General features: G+C 57.0%; 6 protein-coding genes across 6 annotated transcripts; 2 read left to right on the top strand and 4 right to left on the bottom strand.

The window, feature by feature from the left end:
* Positions 1–724: 724 nt before the first annotated feature.
* On the bottom strand, positions 725–1,845 carry BJ171DRAFT_81485 (thioredoxin-like protein). Its single transcript, XM_053115900.1, has one exon. It carries the CDS (start codon positions 1,672–1,674, stop codon positions 742–744), a length of 933 nt encoding a protein of 310 aa, XP_052967076.1. The 5' UTR covers positions 1,675–1,845; the 3' UTR covers positions 725–741.
* Positions 1,846–4,470, bottom strand: BJ171DRAFT_81509 (RWD domain-containing protein). The gene is made up of 3 exons (XM_053115901.1): positions 3,928–4,470; positions 3,365–3,673; positions 1,846–3,243 (listed from the first exon to the last, which is right to left on the bottom strand). Exons 1-3 carry the CDS (start codon positions 4,240–4,242, stop codon positions 2,017–2,019), a joined length of 1,851 nt encoding a protein of 616 aa, XP_052967075.1. The 5' UTR covers positions 4,243–4,470; the 3' UTR covers positions 1,846–2,016.
* Positions 4,139–5,327, top strand: BJ171DRAFT_502620 (uncharacterized protein). The gene has a single exon (XM_053110777.1). It carries the CDS (start codon positions 4,363–4,365, stop codon positions 5,230–5,232), a length of 870 nt encoding a protein of 289 aa, XP_052967074.1. The 5' UTR covers positions 4,139–4,362; the 3' UTR covers positions 5,233–5,327.
* On the bottom strand, positions 5,328–7,220 carry BJ171DRAFT_502619 (mitotic checkpoint regulator, MAD2B-interacting-domain-containing protein). Its single transcript, XM_053110776.1, has 5 exons — positions 6,618–7,220; positions 6,170–6,426; positions 5,832–5,975; positions 5,581–5,722; positions 5,328–5,416 (listed from the first exon to the last, which is right to left on the bottom strand). Exons 1-5 carry the CDS (start codon positions 7,174–7,176, stop codon positions 5,409–5,411), a joined length of 1,110 nt encoding a protein of 369 aa, XP_052967073.1. The 5' UTR covers positions 7,177–7,220; the 3' UTR covers positions 5,328–5,408.
* A 243-nt stretch (positions 7,221–7,463) lies between these two features.
* On the bottom strand, positions 7,464–11,011 carry BJ171DRAFT_502616 (uncharacterized protein). Its single transcript, XM_053110775.1, has 14 exons — positions 10,883–11,011; positions 10,782–10,787; positions 10,483–10,550; positions 10,218–10,305; positions 9,919–10,081; positions 9,366–9,773; positions 9,191–9,260; positions 9,036–9,091; positions 8,910–8,938; positions 8,551–8,738; positions 8,395–8,426; positions 7,944–8,191; positions 7,793–7,818; positions 7,464–7,552 (listed from the first exon to the last, which is right to left on the bottom strand). Exons 1-14 carry the CDS (start codon positions 10,943–10,945, stop codon positions 7,504–7,506), a joined length of 1,494 nt encoding a protein of 497 aa, XP_052967072.1. The 5' UTR covers positions 10,946–11,011; the 3' UTR covers positions 7,464–7,503.
* Positions 11,012–14,323: 3,312 nt separating this feature from the next.
* Positions 14,324–16,330, top strand: BJ171DRAFT_502611 (Mif2/CENP-C like-domain-containing protein). The gene is made up of 8 exons (XM_053110774.1): positions 14,324–14,618; positions 14,706–14,779; positions 14,910–14,952; positions 15,058–15,177; positions 15,283–15,438; positions 15,565–15,725; positions 15,848–15,938; positions 16,029–16,330. The coding sequence occupies exons 2-8, from the start codon at positions 14,735–14,737 to the stop codon at positions 16,115–16,117; spliced, it is 705 nt and encodes a 234-aa protein (XP_052967071.1). The 5' UTR covers positions 14,324–14,618; positions 14,706–14,734; the 3' UTR covers positions 16,118–16,330.
* Positions 16,331–16,679: the final 349 nt, after the last annotated feature.

The raw sequence follows: 16,679 nt of genomic DNA, 5'->3' as shown, positions 1-16,679 counted from the left end.
CCGTTCATGCAGGCTGCCACGACTTCCTGGGCACAGCCCCGGTACAGATCTTCGGTGGACGAAGACATGCCGTAGACAGCATCTAAAGCCAACACGAAGGATGAGTGGGCACGATGAGAGCCATAATGGACACACAAACGACTGCTGTCGCTTTCTTGAAGAGCATTGCCACTGCAGGACGACCTACCGAAGGCATATGCTCCACCAAGGCGATCGACTCCCGGCGGGAACGTCTGGGTGATGGTGTTGCCGTTGACGTCCCAGGCCGGCTGCGAGCCCAGCGACCTTTCCTTCTCCGATAGTGGGCGGACTCGGATGACCACTTTTACTCCAACCTCGGACTCATCGCCTTTCGACATCTTGTGGGTGCAGCTTGGTGCTCGATTCCAGCGGCTGCGTGGTTGAGACAGGACGATGCTCAGGACGACGCCCAGGACGACGCTCAGGACCAGGCAGCAGCGAATGGTGCTGGGCTCCGTGCTCAGGGCACCTGCCGAATTCGGCCGATATTGATTTGCCACGTGACTGGACAGCGGTCATGTGCGGCGTTGCGGGCTGGACCATGGATGGGGTGCGGCACTTGGTCGTGGACGAGAAGGCCTGGCCCGACGATCTCGAGTCCAGGGTTGGCCATTCCCGGTGGCAGCTGGGTGTGTATTCAGTATACCAGATTCAGAGCAGATTCGCCGTTCGGCATTGAAGGCTAGCGGACGGTTTCATTTCACAATCGCCGCATCCGTTTCACTCATGCATGTTGTATATCTGGTCCACCCCAAAGCTCTGGATCATCAGCTCCTCAAACTCCTCGGGATCGAGTCTGTTGGTTCGATTCCATGAAGGAAATTCGTCTGTGACACGGACGAGCGACTTGATCAAGCTGCCTCCTCGGTACCCAAGCAGAATCGGCAGGGTGATCTCATCAAAATGGGTCTGCGCCACGGTCGAGACCATCCTCATGAACTTTGCATATGGATATTTCTTGGCAAGCTCGTCGAGCAGCCCATTGACAAGACGACACGCCGTGTTCGCTGCTTGATAGAGATGAATCACAACGACGGTGTCGGGCTCGCTCTGCTCGACTTGCGCAACGAATTCATCGTCGGTTTGAATCTCGCGAACGGAGCCGTAGCGCGTCTTGGTCGAGAGCAGCTTCATTTCGACCAGTCTCTTGGATCGATACTGCTGGACGTAGGGGTCGTCTTCGAAATCCTCCAGTAACTCGTCCAGCTCGCGATCGTCTTCACGGCGGTCATTTTCATCCAGTTGGGTTTCGCCTATGGCTGCAACTCCGGACTCGCTTGCGATTTGTCTTTGGAGCCAGCCAGAGGACAGACTACCGCCGGCAATTTTCTGCTCCAGTCTCTGTCGCTCCTCGAGTCGACGCGAGCGCTCCTGCGCCTGGAAGAATCGGTGGTCGGCGACCACGCCTTTTGGTCCAGTGAACGAGCCACCAACACCGAGTGCCTGTCGACGGTCGTTGCTTTGAACGATCCGAGCCATATCTGGAGGTAGAGCTGCCGAGAGAGCCGACGCAGCGGACTCATCGGAAGGGCCCGTGTTCTCGCTCTCGCTGTCGGCGTCGCCATCCTCTCCGGGGCGATAGGGCTCTGCGTCTGGATCAGAGATGGCTTGCAGCGCGCGAATGATGGCTTGATCCTGCTGGGACAGGGACATGGTGGATGGGCTTGATGGCTTTGGAGCAGAGCAGCAGGAGCGACGGCGACGGTGATGAACAATCGAGACAGCAACTCGCGGATGACGGAGCGATGCGACCGAAGCCAGGAGGGTGTCTGGTTGTCCGGCCCCATGACGACACGTGACGACGGGCTGTTGTGGGCCACACTGCAACAACGGCTGGGGCAGCAAGATGATGATGGCGATCGATATGACGATGGCGATCGATATGACGATGGCGAATCAAAAAGGGACTATCAACGAGCGCTGTTCAGGAGCTGCGGCCATGATCAGCCCTAGCCGTCACGGCAGGCCACGTTTCATCAGGGCCCAGTGTGCGGACTAGGGCATTCCTTTGTCTCGACATGTTCCCCGGCACTTGCCGTACGGGGCCTCGCAAACGTAGCAGAATTCGCTGAAGCACATTGTACAGGTCATATGTGGGCAGCCCTCTGTCCTTTGAATCCGGGCTCCACAGCCCGGGCACTGCCGACTTGACGCCAACACAATCGTCATCGACAGCCTGTCCTCCATAACTTCGCGAATCTTCGCTCGGAGATCAATGAAACGCTGTTGCTTCATCAGCCCGACCTTTTCTTTCTCTGAAGCAGCGTTCCAGGGTTCCAAAAGCTCTCGAACCTCGGCAATTCGGACATCGGCATCATCTGGATCGGGATTCGGGTTACTTTCGCTTGCTGGTTTCGGACCCCGCGACGCAGGTTTGAATTTGCGGGCCTGCTCCAGAAACTCGAGGTACTCTTCGGCGCTCTTGCCAAGGTCTCTCACGGCGGCCTTGAGCTCGACAGCTTCCTGCACTTGGCTCATATGTAACAGATACTCGGGATCCGAAGGGCAGTAGTTGGCGATGCCGTGATAGGTCAGTCCGCAGTATCCACAAAACGGAAATCTGCAGCGGCTGCACTCAACGAGCTTGGTTGTTTTGGCCTGGTAGTTGACGGTCCCGCATCCTCGTCGAGGACATGCTCTCGGAACCAGTCCGGTCTTGATGGCGGTCTCCTTCTCGCGAATGGTCTTGAGCCACCGTAGTCGAATCGGACCAACGACAGCCCCGATCGTTTCGTAGTCCTCGGGCTCGTCGCGGGACCTTGATTTGAAGCAGTCAGGATCCGGGCAGTTGATGCGCTGGCAAGTTTCGGCAGACTGCTTCATAATCGCCATCATGTAGCCATGCAGGCACTCGATGCAAAAAACGTGCTGGCAGGCTCGAAACTGTTGACAGCTTGACCCAGAGAAGTAGTCGAGGCATATGCCGCATTTGAAGGTGGTGTTATCGAAAACACGCCGCCTTTCGATGAGATCAAACTGCATCAGCTCCCCGAGCATGTCGCGATCCAGCTGGTCGGCCGCGGGCTGGCTGATATCGACTCGAGTCCTATCGACGCTGGCGTCGTTGGAGTTAGCAGGGTCGTCCTGGTGGTCGCTCAATCGAGAGCGAGCACCTTGACTTTGCTGCAGAGGAAGAAACAGCCTGGCCGGGTTTGACTCTGGATCGAACGCAACAAAAGAGAGAGCATTGAACCGAATATACTCGACGATCGTGTATATGATCTTGGTGAGGCGGTGCGGAAGTAGATCGGCGAAAGGAATCAGACAGAGTCCTGGGGATGCTTCGGGTGTCAGAGCACAGCACGACCAGCAGGCGATGCCAGGGCCATCGCGGCAGACTTACCGAGTCTCGCTCATGGCTCCAGAGCTCCAGCAGAGATTTTTTCAAGCCATCAATTTGCGACTCTGTCATCCAAAAGCAGGAGATCTTCAGCTCTGGCGGGTCACTCTCTGGATATCCATGCGGGAAGCTAAACTGGAGGCGGATGGGCGGCAGATGCGCGACCGTGGGGCCAACGCTGACGTCGGGGCTGGGGGAGGATTCGGGAGCCGGACAGAGCAGCACGGACTCGGGCAAGTCAGGGCGGACAATGACGGTGAAGATTTCCTTGGTGCCATCCAGTGATCGCTTGAGGTCCTGGTCATATATGGCCTTTATCGCCCAAGAGCTGTGTCAATGTCCGAGCAGATACGCAGGAGCCGACGGCATTGCTGCACGATGCCATCAAGGAGACAAGTTGCAGGACACACTTTGGGTGTGCGAAGATGTACATGGCAGGGACGAACGAAGCCATGGCCAAGCATGCAGTCACAGGCATGCGGCGAAGGACGGGCAATTGCGGAATTCAAGGACGGCCACAGCGAAGGCATCAGCGATAGACGCCGGTGCCGACCCAATGCACCCACCTCCAGGGCCAGGATTTCGTTCTGCTGGGACTCGCTGCGATCCTCAAAGTTCATCGAGGCTGCGAAAGAGGCTGCCGGATCGGAGTGCGGCTGTGGATAGGCTGGCGGATCGGCCGGCGGCTGCGATGGGCAAAGAGAGGACCTTTCGGCGAACAACGCCCCAAGCCAGCCGCATGCCCGACCTGTCTCGTCTCGGGGCTGCGCTTGGCCTTGGACGACATTGTCGCTCTGGCCTGCCTCTGGGACCGCAACTGCCACATCGCATCGTATCGCATCGCAGCCACCGCACCCACCATCGCTGCGTCTCGGCTGCATTTCGCATCTAACCGCTTCGGCCGTCGCTCGGTTCTCCGTCCGAGTCTCGTCGCATCAAGATCTCCGGCTGCCCCTCCGCGACGTCCCTGCATCACGCCCAACAACCCCCGAGATACCAGCATGGACATCCCTGCCGATGCCCTCTTCGTATTTGGCCAAGACACAGCGTCTCGGTCGTTCACATTCGCTGCATCGGCTCCCCAGCATCCGCCACGCCGCAAGCTTGTCTTTCAAGACACCCTGCCCCAGCAAAGTCTTGCAAGCGGCCCAGGGGACCTGGGGCTGTTGGCCGAGCACACCGACTTGGCTTTTGGGCCTTCAAACTCTCCGTTCTCGTCGCTTCTTGAAGGTCCCATTGTCCCATCTGGGTCGCTGTTTGCCTTTCGCCAGGGACCGGCCGTGCCACCGCCCGAACCCCAAGCGACCCGCTCACCGTTGCCAACCCGCCCAGGGTCATTATGGGACTCGCCCAGCAGCGACTCTGTCGCCCAGCGAGCATCGGCTTTTCTCGAAAGCAGCGGAGCCTGTGGCTCGCCTATTCGATACGATACCCATGACCCGGTGCGGATCATCCAGAGCCATCAGGCTTTTTCGGGCCTCTTTGAGAGCTTCAACTCGGACCTGACCCAGCTGTTCAGTGAGTCGGTCGATGTGCCAATCCTCTTTGTCGGTGGCTTCCTGGACTGGCTCCGGCTTGTCTCCAACATCGAACTCCCGCTGGCTCTCCTGAACCACCCGGACCCTGTCCGCCGCGACTCGGTTGTGCTGACGATCCTGCTCGCCGAATGGCTGGTCCTCGTATTTGTCCCGGCTCGACCAAGCGAGTGCGCCTCCATCCTCCAACGTGCATCGGTTGCTTGCCAGAGAGAGCTGGCTCGGATCAATGCCTCTGACTCCTTCGGGGCCCTTGCCCAGAACATCCGGTCGTGGCTGACAACCAAATTGCGGGTGGCACCCGGCCAGAGCATGATTGCGGCGCTCGCAACATGAACTTGGCTCTCTACATTTGCGATTAGGACCGGCTTGCTCTGGATCATGAATACCGGCGCTCGCATGCCACCCCCTCCCATTTTGGAAGCGGGCAAAGATATGCATCGACCCTGTATTCAAGACTATGGTTTCCAAGACGAGCTTGTCATCAACGCCTGGAGCGGGTGGCTCGGGATTCAGAATCCTGAAGGGGAGGGCGGAGTGAAGAGTCAGTCCGGGAGTGATTTCGATGAAAATAGAGCGGCTATACCACTCCATAAGCTCATTTTGGCCTCCCTCGCAGTGCCGGGTGATTGCGGATCCCTTAGTGTACCGGCGCAGCGGTAGAAAGCGATCGGGGGGTCTTACCATACTTTGCCTGGGTGAGTTTGCGGGTGGCCTTGGCCGTCGCATACTGCTCCTGCAGAGCCTGCTCTCGCTGCTTGGCTTCGAACGCAAGCGACATGATGCCGTGCTTGGATTTAACTCGCTTTGAGACCGATTGGATGCCCTATGGGTTGGTGACAGTGGAAGGGTTTCATTCAGCGCTACTGCGAAGAAGGGTCGAGCGAAACACAGCTCTCTCGCTGCGAGGGCACGCAGAAGCACGGATACTCAACGGCAAAGGCGGTGGATCCAGCTGCGGGTAGTGACATGGTTTTCTGGATTTCGCGCTCGTAACCTTCTCCGATAATATCTTGCTGGCGGATTTCTTTGATTTCCATTGGCGGTCCCCGAGCATGCCGCCCGCCAAGTCGCATGATCTGTGAGCAGCGGACATTCATCATGGTTATCATTCGCGGCTGGGGTCGTGAAGGAGGACGACCGGTAACAGCACCAAGCATAAGCGGCACTGAGCATCCGATGCATCTGGATTCGGAGCCAATATTCGCTGCGTCGAGCGAGACCGCGGCCATGCAACGCAGAAACGAATCAATGCCTCATCAAAACCACGCACCATCTTGTCATCGTCGATTCCAGATAACTCGGACTGTCCTTGTGACATGCTTCCTCCAACAGCTCCAGAGAAACCCGTATCCTCGGCCGGTTGGTACGTATTTGCGTGCATCTGTGTACTGGACGGATAGGCATACATTGACGCTGCCGAGGCGTACGCTGGCTTTGGTGCAGGATCGGGCTCATGATACACGAACGACGGAGCCTTGACCATTGGCGATACATTTAGATCCGCGTCAGGTTTGGGCTCTGCTGATTCTGCGAAATAGGTGTTGTTCGTCCAGAAAGAGATCAGTACTTGATGCAGCGCATCACGATCCGCTGTGGCCAAAACCAGCCCCGAACATATGGCGACTGTCGCCGACCGTCGTCGACGTACACAGAATGTCTATCGCCCAAAGTTCGACCACGGATGCACACTGCATCGAAGCGAACGGAAGCCGTCATACCGAGAGTAAAGAATGATAAGGGGCCTGACGGATCTTTGGACGGCGCGGTTTTCGGGGCTTTGGATGAACCAGCCGTCTGGGCAACTTGCCCTGTTGCCTTCTTGACGGAGCCAGGAACCAGCAATGAACTCGATCCCAACAGAGATGTATCGTTGCCTCCAGCACGCTTCGGCAGGCTTGCGCTGGACTGCTTCGGGGGCGGAAGCAGCGCAAACAACCCAGACCCAGACCCAGATCCCGACCCTGCTCCTGCGGATTTGGGCTTCTTTTCTGCAGCAGCTCCGGGAATCTCGTCGCCGTCCTCGTTTAGATCCTGAGGCACATCCAGAAAGATCTGAACTCGCTTTCTCTTTTGGGCTCCAGATGCATCCGCTCCAGTCGGCTGGATCAAGGCCGGGGTAGGTGTGTGCTTGGGCGGAGGGAGCGCCAATGCAAGACCGCCGAGGGACTTTGTCGATGGTGGCGACGGCAATATGCGCTGGTTGGCGGAGGCCACCGGGCTGGTCTGATCGACTGCCTCGTCGTCTGACGACGATCCGTATCCGGCAAGATTGTCCATATCGCTCGGGCGGTGGTTCTGAGCTTGAATGTGAGATTGTCGCCAGGAACAGTTCGCTTGGACCAGAAGGTGCCGAACACCCCAATCATGTGAACTCACCCAGTCTGCGCCACAGCCAGTCCAGGGCCATCACCAGTCGTTGCCCATGAACTTTGACCCAGACCTCTCGCCCGCAAGCGATCCTTCGATGGCCGATCACCGACCGCAGCGATGGCCGACCCAAATGGAGACCGCAGACAGAACTCTGGGCCCCGACAGAACTCGCCCTCGAGCAGCCGAGACAGCGCTTTTGTTTGCTGGACGGATGCCCTACATTGTGGACCAAGTTTATTTCTGGCGCTTCGGGTATGCTTCCTCGTCGTCCTTTCGTGAGCGGCTTGGTAGCAGGACGGGACACGGCGGTACAAACACGGCACATCCAGCACGTTTAATACCGTCGAAACGAGGAGTATCCCAGAGAGCACGGTTAAGGTTAGTGTCAGTACCGTATTCGTGCCACATCGAAAGAAGCTCATATCGAGATCAAGATGACCGCAACCAATCATCTCCTCTGGCAATGGCTCGCATGCGGTGCGGTTAGTGAGCTGGTGCCCTTGGCATTATGGAGGAAACTCACCTGCCGCTGTCACGGCGCGGCTCGCGCTGAAGGCCGGAATATCACAATACGAAGATCAAAGTGCTGTGTGAGCAAGGGAGGACACGGATCGTGTGGCGCATACCCAAGTTGAACCGGCGGACGAGCGAAATACATCGTCCTTCTAACTTACTGTCTCCGAGTGTCGCTCGCGGTCTCGATCCCGGTCTCGGTCCCGGTCCCTGTCGCGTTCGCGATCCCGGTCTCGTTCTCGATCTCGATCACGGTCTCTATCTCGGTCTCGATCGTGAAAGCGGCCTGCCGAACCATAGCTATCATGGCTGACCCGGTCGGCCTCGTCTCGGCCAGGATATGGTCCATGGTAGCCGCCATCTCGGTGTGGCTGGAACTGGCCTCGTGAGTCGGGGAATCGGGGTTGTCCTGCGTCCCAAAGCGCTGGTGAGAATCCGTGGGTTGCGAAGCAAAACCAAACGCAGGCCATTCGAGCAGATGAAGCCGCGTCGCTCGGCGGCCTGCGGCTTGTAAGCCATATTTTCGAGTCACTGTTTATGGCCAGGGTCTGGGCCGGACCTAGTTGTCGATCGACATATCTCGGCTGCAGCTCTGCATCGGATGACTCTTACCAGTGCCGTGGTCCTCTCCAGGGAATATCATTCTGGATACATATGCAGCACACCAAAGTCAATATCGATCCGAGACAGTAGTCTTGGTCGGAACAAGCAATTTCGGCTCCTTAAGAGCGGAGCCAGCATGTAGTCCAGCATGTTGCCGCAACGCACCTATCTCTCGGAAGTACAGCAGGGGCCTGAGGATGCAGAGGCTGTGGAATGGGTCCTCGCATGCCACGAGGAGGAACAGGCATCGGCGGCCCGCTCATGGGTCCGACTGGCATTGGCCCTCGGCGGAACGGGTCGCCTGGACCGCCTCCCATCTCGTTGAATCCGGGTGGGAAAGGCGCGAACGGCTCCTGCAGGCGATGCCAGGTGGAGAGTTAATGAATGGTCTTACGCAGCTGCCGCAGTATCGCGGGAGTATTGTCAAGACTGAAGGCGATATCGACGGTTTGCCACGAGCACGTTGAGCCGATCTGTGCTTCACCAGCACCCAGTCGCCGACACTTGGTTCCAATATCACTCACCCTGTTTTGGAACATATGTAAGGGCGGACCTATCCATAACGGCATGTTGCAATTCAAGACGTAAGTTCTTTGCTTGAACATCGCTATTGCAGCGATTTTGGTGTGGCGGTCTCGCTTTGGGCTTACCGGACTCATCTGGCCGCAGGTGGAACTCATCATTCGCATCAGGCCCCTTGGACGCGCTGTTGGGTATCGAGAGCAGTCGCCGAGCCAATACTGTCAGTTAAGGAAGACACACAGCAGATTTCCTTTGTCAACCCGTGCGATAGCCCAATTTTTACCGGCCGGAATCATCATCAGCTGAGGAGAGAATTTGAATAACGGACTCGTCTTGCTCTCGTGCTCGCTTTCCTGGGAAACGTAGATCAAAAGTCAATACTTGGATAATTGTGATGATACTGGGCATATTTCAATACACCATGGGCTTCATTCAGCTACAGCTCGTTGGTTACTGACCAAGGAAGGAAGGCGGGAAATCGTCCCGCGGCATCGGTCGCGGCATCATGGGTGGCCGTGTAAACTGGCCCATGCCCATGGGATCGATGATGTGGGGTCCACCAAAGCGGTCGCCGTCAAAAGACATCATTTCCATGCCGGACTCATAGGTCACAATCGGCCTGTTGATGTGTTTTGGGTGAATGCGATCCTCGCGGAGCTGCTTTTGCTTGGCGCAGTACGCCTTCCAGGTTGCCTCGTTGAACCCAAAGTTGAAGTAATCGGTAATGTCTGCGCCAGGCTTCCGCCAGGGCTTATCCTCGAATGACTCGAGATCGGCATCAAAGACATCTTGGCCATCGATCTGTCCAACGGCATCGAGATCGACCGCAGACTTGGTGACTACTGCAACTGCCTTCGATGCGGTGTCTGGCCAAAGAAGTTCGGTGCGGGTCGTCAGGGCAGGGCATTTTCTGTGGGTCACCTTGCTCCTGTTTCGATCAGCCACATGCAATTCTGTTGACTGCTCGATGTCGTTTGGTATGCATCACGATCAGCAATCGACCCATTGTACCTGCAGCCTTGGTTCCGCCTACGACTTTGATTGCCGAAGTTGATCCGGATGCAGCCTGGCTGGCTGCCAAGGCGGGAACCGCTGCACTGACGATAGACCCTCGACGTCCAGGCGAGCCTCCTTCAGCATCGCCATCGGTTGGCTCCAGCAGAATCTCGACATCCTACACAAATGGCAGTGAATGACAAAGTGTCGCGGTGAGTTTCACTGGCGATAACTCGTTCGATTCTTCCCGCGTTAACTACAGCCGATGATGGCATGTGCGTCATATAGAGCAGAACAGGAACCAATTGTCTTACATCCTCATCCTCATCGGCATCGGCGTCGTCGCTGCCATCGTCATCGTCGTGCTCGTGGGCTGCTCGGGCGTCCGATATCGGCCCAGCCCTGTTGCAAATGCACATCCAGGGGGGGGAGATCAATGGAGCCAGGGAAACAAATTAAATCTTTGGATATGCGGTAACAGATATGCGCATGAGCGCAGCCAGCCGGGCCGGGTATGAAGCAATATGCGAATGGCGGTCGAAGATATCGGCAGCCTGAGCTGGATCACAAACCACTTACCCTGTCCCACTGGAGAGACCCGCCAGGAAGTCGGAGTCGGATTCAAGGGCAGCGAGGCCTGGATCTCTGTCGGGCACGAGGGCGAGTCGGATGGTGTCAGAGAGAGGTGAAATCGGTCGGCCCGAAGGCACGCTCTGGATCGTGTGGGAGATCCGAGATCGCCGACGACATCGTCGCAGAGCCAGCACGGCCCGAGTCAGCAGTGCCACCGAATAGTCCTGTTGTTTCCGCGCAAGTGCTTGTCGTGACGCTTTTACCTCAGGGCTGGCGATGCGATCGTCGGATTGCACGGATGTCGGCAGGGAGCCAGGAGGAGGTAGATCAGCCCACAGCATCAAGATCGCAGATATCCGTCCATCCCTTGCGGCAGCGCAGACGCGGGCAGCGAGCCCAGCTTACACTGCAGGTCGCTTGTCGTGGCGGGTCCGTAGAGAAACTCGTCGTCGTTGTCGATGTCGTCCATCCTCGATCGTCGCGCCGCCTGCCTGGGTGCTGGTGTTGCTGGGTGTTGGTGTTGCTGGGTGTTGGGTGCTGGCTGTGGGATGCCCGCAGCCGCGAACGCAAGTGCAGCTGGACGCAGCCAGGCCAGCCAGGCGCCTGGATCGAGCCGCTGCTGCCGGATCGAGCCGCCCTCCGCCTTTGGGCAAATGCATGCCGCGGGTGGTTGGGACCGGCCTCGCCAGGCATTCCTGTCGATCAGCCGCGACTCTCTGTCGGTTTCTGCTCAAGCCTCTCTGACCCCCCCCCTCATCGTCCCAATAGCACCCAGCCTCCCGGTGGCATCATGGACAGCAAGCGGTACCAGCCCCGGCCAGATCGATATTTTGAGCCGAATGTCGGCAGGTGTGCAGACATGTCACGCAGCACCCCGTTCGCTCGCGGGCGGACCGGCTGTGAGCAGGCCCGGCCAACAGTCGCCGGCTCTTCATGGCATCGCCAGTGGCTGACGCACCGCTCTGCAATCGCTCTGCAATCGCTCTGCAATCGCTCCGCTACGGCTCCGGCCGATCGATCAGAAAAACGGGCCTCCGCACTGTCGAGCCAATCAAGACCGATGCCAGAGGCGTAATGGACTTTGTTGACTTCAAGGCCAAAGTCGTCATGCCCAACACGCTTGCATCGACGCATGCAACCCCTCTGGTTGATGACTCGGGTCAGTTGCACCAGCCGCTCCTAGAGGCATGGCGCCGAACGCTTGCTTATACAACCAGCTTTGGCACGATTCAAGGGCAATCCAAGCCACGGCGGCCTTTGACTCCCATGTTGGTTCCCTGGCGGGCAAACGTTACTGATTCGTCATTGCATTTGCTTCGAACCCCGTCCTCCCCCCAATGGCAGACTACGACTCGGAAACGGACCTACCGGACCGAGGTTGGTTGTTGTGTCAGGACGCCTTCCATCGCAACAACCAGACGGACGCAAGCGTGTGCGGCAGTTTGAGAACAGCTTGCGGCAATCTGCTGATCCGATCCCGCCCATCCAGTGTCCGACGACGATACGGGCCACAATCCACTGCCAACAAGCTCAACGATCAAATCCAAGACTCCAGCGTCCGCAAAACCCTCTCATGGACCCAAATCGCCCGAGTTTCCGTTCTCCACATCGACTAGGAGGCGTACCTTACGCTCCACAACACCCGTGGCATCGGCCCATGCTCCTGAGCGCTCGCGGGCTGAGCAGCTGCCTGAGCAGGAGAACCGAATCCCGACGCCAATGGCAAAACGGTCAGCACCTCTTCAAAACAAGCAACCCTCGACAGCCATATCCGTCTCTGAACCTCGCGATGACTGCGTTGATGGCAGCAGAAACGATCCAGACGATGGCGACAGTGACGAAGATCAGGACAGCTCCTCGATCCCGATCGGTTCTGGAAGCCTGAGGCCAAAGTCCCTGATATGTATGTTCTGTAGATGTCTAGTCATGGGCATTGCCGTTGCCGCCTTCCTCGACAAGCTGGCCCTCAAATCATCACATCCAACTGTGGCAGGGGAGAGACTCTGCACAGGGCAGTTCGTGCAGATCTCGTGCTGTAGGATAGCCTCTCGACACTAAACGTATCCCCAACGATCACTTCTCACTGGCGTGGACTCTGTACCAAGCCGACTTCGCCATCACGCCACGGAAGCGATCGGAGCGGCTTGAAATACTTCTCGATCTCAAGCCCTCTGATCCCGTACATCCACAGCCCCTCATTCCTAAAGTGAGTCGCTCGCTGTCGAAAGAGATCCGTTGCTACGGCTGGCTCAGAGGGCGGAGCCTAATGTGCTTTCACGCATGGGTAGTCGGCCCGTGGTCTGAGTTTGCCTATCCAACCACTGCATGATTGATGCGCTTTCGTCCACTAACCTGCTGATTCACTGTTTTGCACTGCTTACTCGCATGCACGCGCACAACCAAATCACACGAACATATATCGAACTAACTCATATTTCAGCATCCCTCCAGACGGCGCTCCGCGTTTTTGAGCAACTCGAAAGCGCCGACGGCTCAATCGAGTGAGTTTGTCCCAGCATCATCGGACCAAGACGACGAATCCGAACTTGATAGCGCGGTAATCGATCGTGAAAATGTGCGTTATTTGATCGAGTTCTCTATCCTCGTTCGATGATGGATATCCTCAGCGATGGCCACCAGCGTGTTTTGTAACTGAACCAGTAATGTACCTTCGTTGCGATTGCAGGGCGATCTCAGTCGTCAGGAGAGTTTGAGCGACCATGAGAACTCTGCAGATGGCGCAGACCCCACAGACGAGGACCACCAGGGCGGAAGTCGGCATAATTTTGCCGAAGAGGACAGACGCATCGACGGCGATGGTCGGGATGAGAGCCCTGATGAGGAAGAAGGCAGTCGACCGACAAAGTCGAGGACGCAGCCGGCAAAGCCCAAAGCCAGGCGTCGACCCAAGTCTATTTGCTACAATCCGCGTCGAAAGGTAAGCTGATCGCTTCAGAGCTGCCATCAACCGACTCACGAATGCCGTTGCCCACCCCTCCTAACTTCATCCTCACTGACCACCGCCGACATTCAGCACAACGGCACACGAAGCGCAAAGGCTCCGCCTCAGGCACACGCTGAATCCCTCGCACCAGGTACCGTGATTTGTCGGCAGGATGTCTGCTGCCTGGGAGTTGGTTCGTGTGCTGATTGGCGATACATTTTGCTTTGATTATAGCCGATGATCCCAGAGGACCCCGCTCTGCGAAGACTGGTGAAATCAGCGAGTCAGAACACGAGACAAATTCATCCTCTCGTAGGCGCCGTGGACTCGAGCCGCCGCCCAAGAATGATACGAGTAGAGGTAAATTAGTCACCACGAAATGGGCATCTACGAGACCCAAAACGAGTTGTTACGCAGCTGAGAGTGAACGCTGTTGTCTCATCCATCTTTCGCCTTATTGAATGCATACTCTAGATTCCAGACGCTCAATGAAGGGCCAGGCCACAAAAGGTGTCTCCGAAGACAGAACAGAAAGGGCACCAGGGTTTGGTCATGATGATATGCCAGCGTCCCGACGAGGATCAGATAGGCTCGCCAGCAAACAAAGGCAAACCGCCACACCCTCCAACGAGTCTATGTCGTACTATACGACGCCTCCACGCACCGCTCAGGCCAAGGTGCGTCATCCCATTCAAACACATCATCTGCCTTGGCGTGATGCCGCTGAATATTTGTCGGCGCAATAAGACTGTCTACGCTGGCGTATACTACTTTCCCTGTCGATCGTTTGCCCCTCCCCTGGTAGTATCGACGCTTCATATCTGACGGAATCTCGCTGTTTTGGGCCTCTTCGATGACAGCGTGGCACAAATGCGAATGCCTCGAACGAGACTTCGAGTTCATCCGACGACAGCCGCGGAAATCAGGTATCATTATCACACTATACACACTTGCTCGACAAGGATCGTAGTGTTAGCTCGGCGAGAAGCTTTTTCGGTGACAAGGAAGTAAGACTTATCCATTAGACGTCGTGTGATCGTGGACGGAGAGGTACCGAAATACCGGGCTGATCGGACTCCATCGAAACAGACTGGCGAAGACTCTGTAGAACTGCGGCGCGAACTCCGATCCAGAAAGGACCTGAGCGCCATCACTCCGACATCAGACGCTTCAACGACGCGCCCGCATCGAGAACCTCGTGAGTCGGCAGGGCGGATAGTCTTTGCAGCGTGACTGCTTTCGTGTGGCCTGTCTCCGGCGCTACTCACCCGGCGTTCGTTCAAAGGACTGAATGCGGCATCAAAGAAGCCTGGGATGCGAGCTTCCGAGCGAATCTCGAAACCAAATCTCCCCAAATATGTGAGTGAGCAGCTTCACGGATACAATCTTGATCTTTATCGAGCAGCCACCGGCCAGATCGGCTATGAAGGCTCTCCAGACCGTAATTCACCTTGCTGAACACACCGGCACTTGTGGCGCGCTCCTCCAGGCGGACGGAAAGGACCCAAGCGAGCAATCAGAGACAAACACTGGTAAGCACTCACCAAAGACCATGTTGCCGCAAATATCATAGCTACTGTGAGGTGGCGAGCCGCGATAGAGGCGATGGCTGACTCTGGATGACCACAATACGGCAGGCGGCGTTGAAGAAGCTGCAGAGCCGGTTCGACGAAGTGGTCGCTCGCGGGTCGCGCCTGCGGCCATCGAGCCTCGAGTGCGGAGTACGAGCGATCGCCGCCGAAAGACACGGATGTCAGGTATGGCCCACTTGCACCTTGGCGCTGTGGTCTCCCCAAAGATCAAAGATCAGCCAGCTTTCCAAATGAACCGCTGACGGGCAGGATCGCGGCGTTTGCCATCAGACCAACCCTCGAGTCATGAGACTACCGATGAAGGCGATGACAAAGACGGCAATATGGACTCGGCTCTTAATGGAGGGCCCCGAAAGAAGCAAAAGCACGAACTTCCGCCAGCGGTCGAGGTTCTTGATCCTCGAAGCGGGGAAAGCGACTTTCTGCGTGAGTCTCTTCATTTGCTTCAGTTGAGGCTGCTCACAGCGGAGATTCCTCGTAGAAGAGCACACGAAAGCAGGACGGGCTACAGCTCACTCACACCGTCACGTTTTGTCGGGTTCTATCCGTCAGGTCTGTTCATTACCTCTCCGATGGTCGCCCCCGAGATTTCGGGAGAAGGAGGATATGCATTCGAGAAGATGTTTCGCTATGGCGACTCTGCTGCTGCGGGTGTGCTCGTGTTCCCCCCTGGCTCGGAGAAACCTGCTAAAGCTTCGCGGAACAATGCCATGGTAAGCACATGTACTGGAAGCGCAGCTGAGATACCTCCAGCCGCTCCTCAGCTTGACGCTTTGTCCGAGTTTCATGCAGCGATGTGCCGCCCTAACCATCGACATCATTACAATGCCCGCAGACCTTTGGTGTGATGAGGGGGCAAGTGCGCGTCACGATCAACGAAGTTACCTCGGACCTCGGGCCAGGAGATATCTTTGTAGTACCCGCAGGTAAGCCAGCGACGCCCCCATGAGCTTCAAATGCAGCCACCCATTTCCGCTGTCGACTGATGACTCTGCTCCGATCGATTTGAAATCCAGGTCAGCAGTATCGGATTGTAGCTCTTTCCAAAGCCGACGCACGAATCATCTTTTTCAGCACGGCGGCCCCAGTCGAAATTCGGAAGTAGCGCCACAATGCGGGCTGACGCCGAATGCAACGTCTGTTACGTGCACTTGCGATGGGTGGTCGGGCGATTTCAAGTATCCACAGCTCGCCCAAGCCAGAGAACATGCGCCTGGACCCTCAACATCGACGCTGTCATCGACGCTGTCGCCGGTGATCGGGGCGAGCTGTTCGGGGCGATCAGGTCTTGACAATACACGACGATGACGATGGCTGATTTGCACAGTGATCACACTCCGCTGCGTTGATTTGATGCTGCGACGGCGGACTGTGATCCATCGAGCACAGGGTTGGACATGGGATCAATGGGCAGGGGCGATCACGAGTACATCGACGGTGATGGCCCTCTTGTGGTGGGTGTGAATCGGCACTCTGCAGTGCGCCGATCCATGAGGCGAAGGTATTGCATGTGGAGCATTTGGATTTCCGCTCGCACTGGCACTCGCTGGACGAACAGGGGAAGATGACTGTGTCTTCTCTCACACAACGGCCCGTTCCGCTTTGTGGGCGTTGTAGTGCATGCAAAGTATATTGAGTTGGATGGAAGCCTGTGTGATGGTGGTACA

The sequence above is a fragment of the Polychytrium aggregatum genome (assembly GCF_025602895.1).
Source record: "Polychytrium aggregatum strain JEL109 chromosome Unknown BJ171scaffold_16, whole genome shotgun sequence".
Taxonomy (NCBI): Eukaryota; Fungi; Chytridiomycota; class Chytridiomycetes; order Polychytriales; genus Polychytrium; species Polychytrium aggregatum.
The sequence above is the reverse complement of the archived record's forward strand: the minus strand, read 5'-3'. Positions and strand labels throughout refer to the sequence as shown.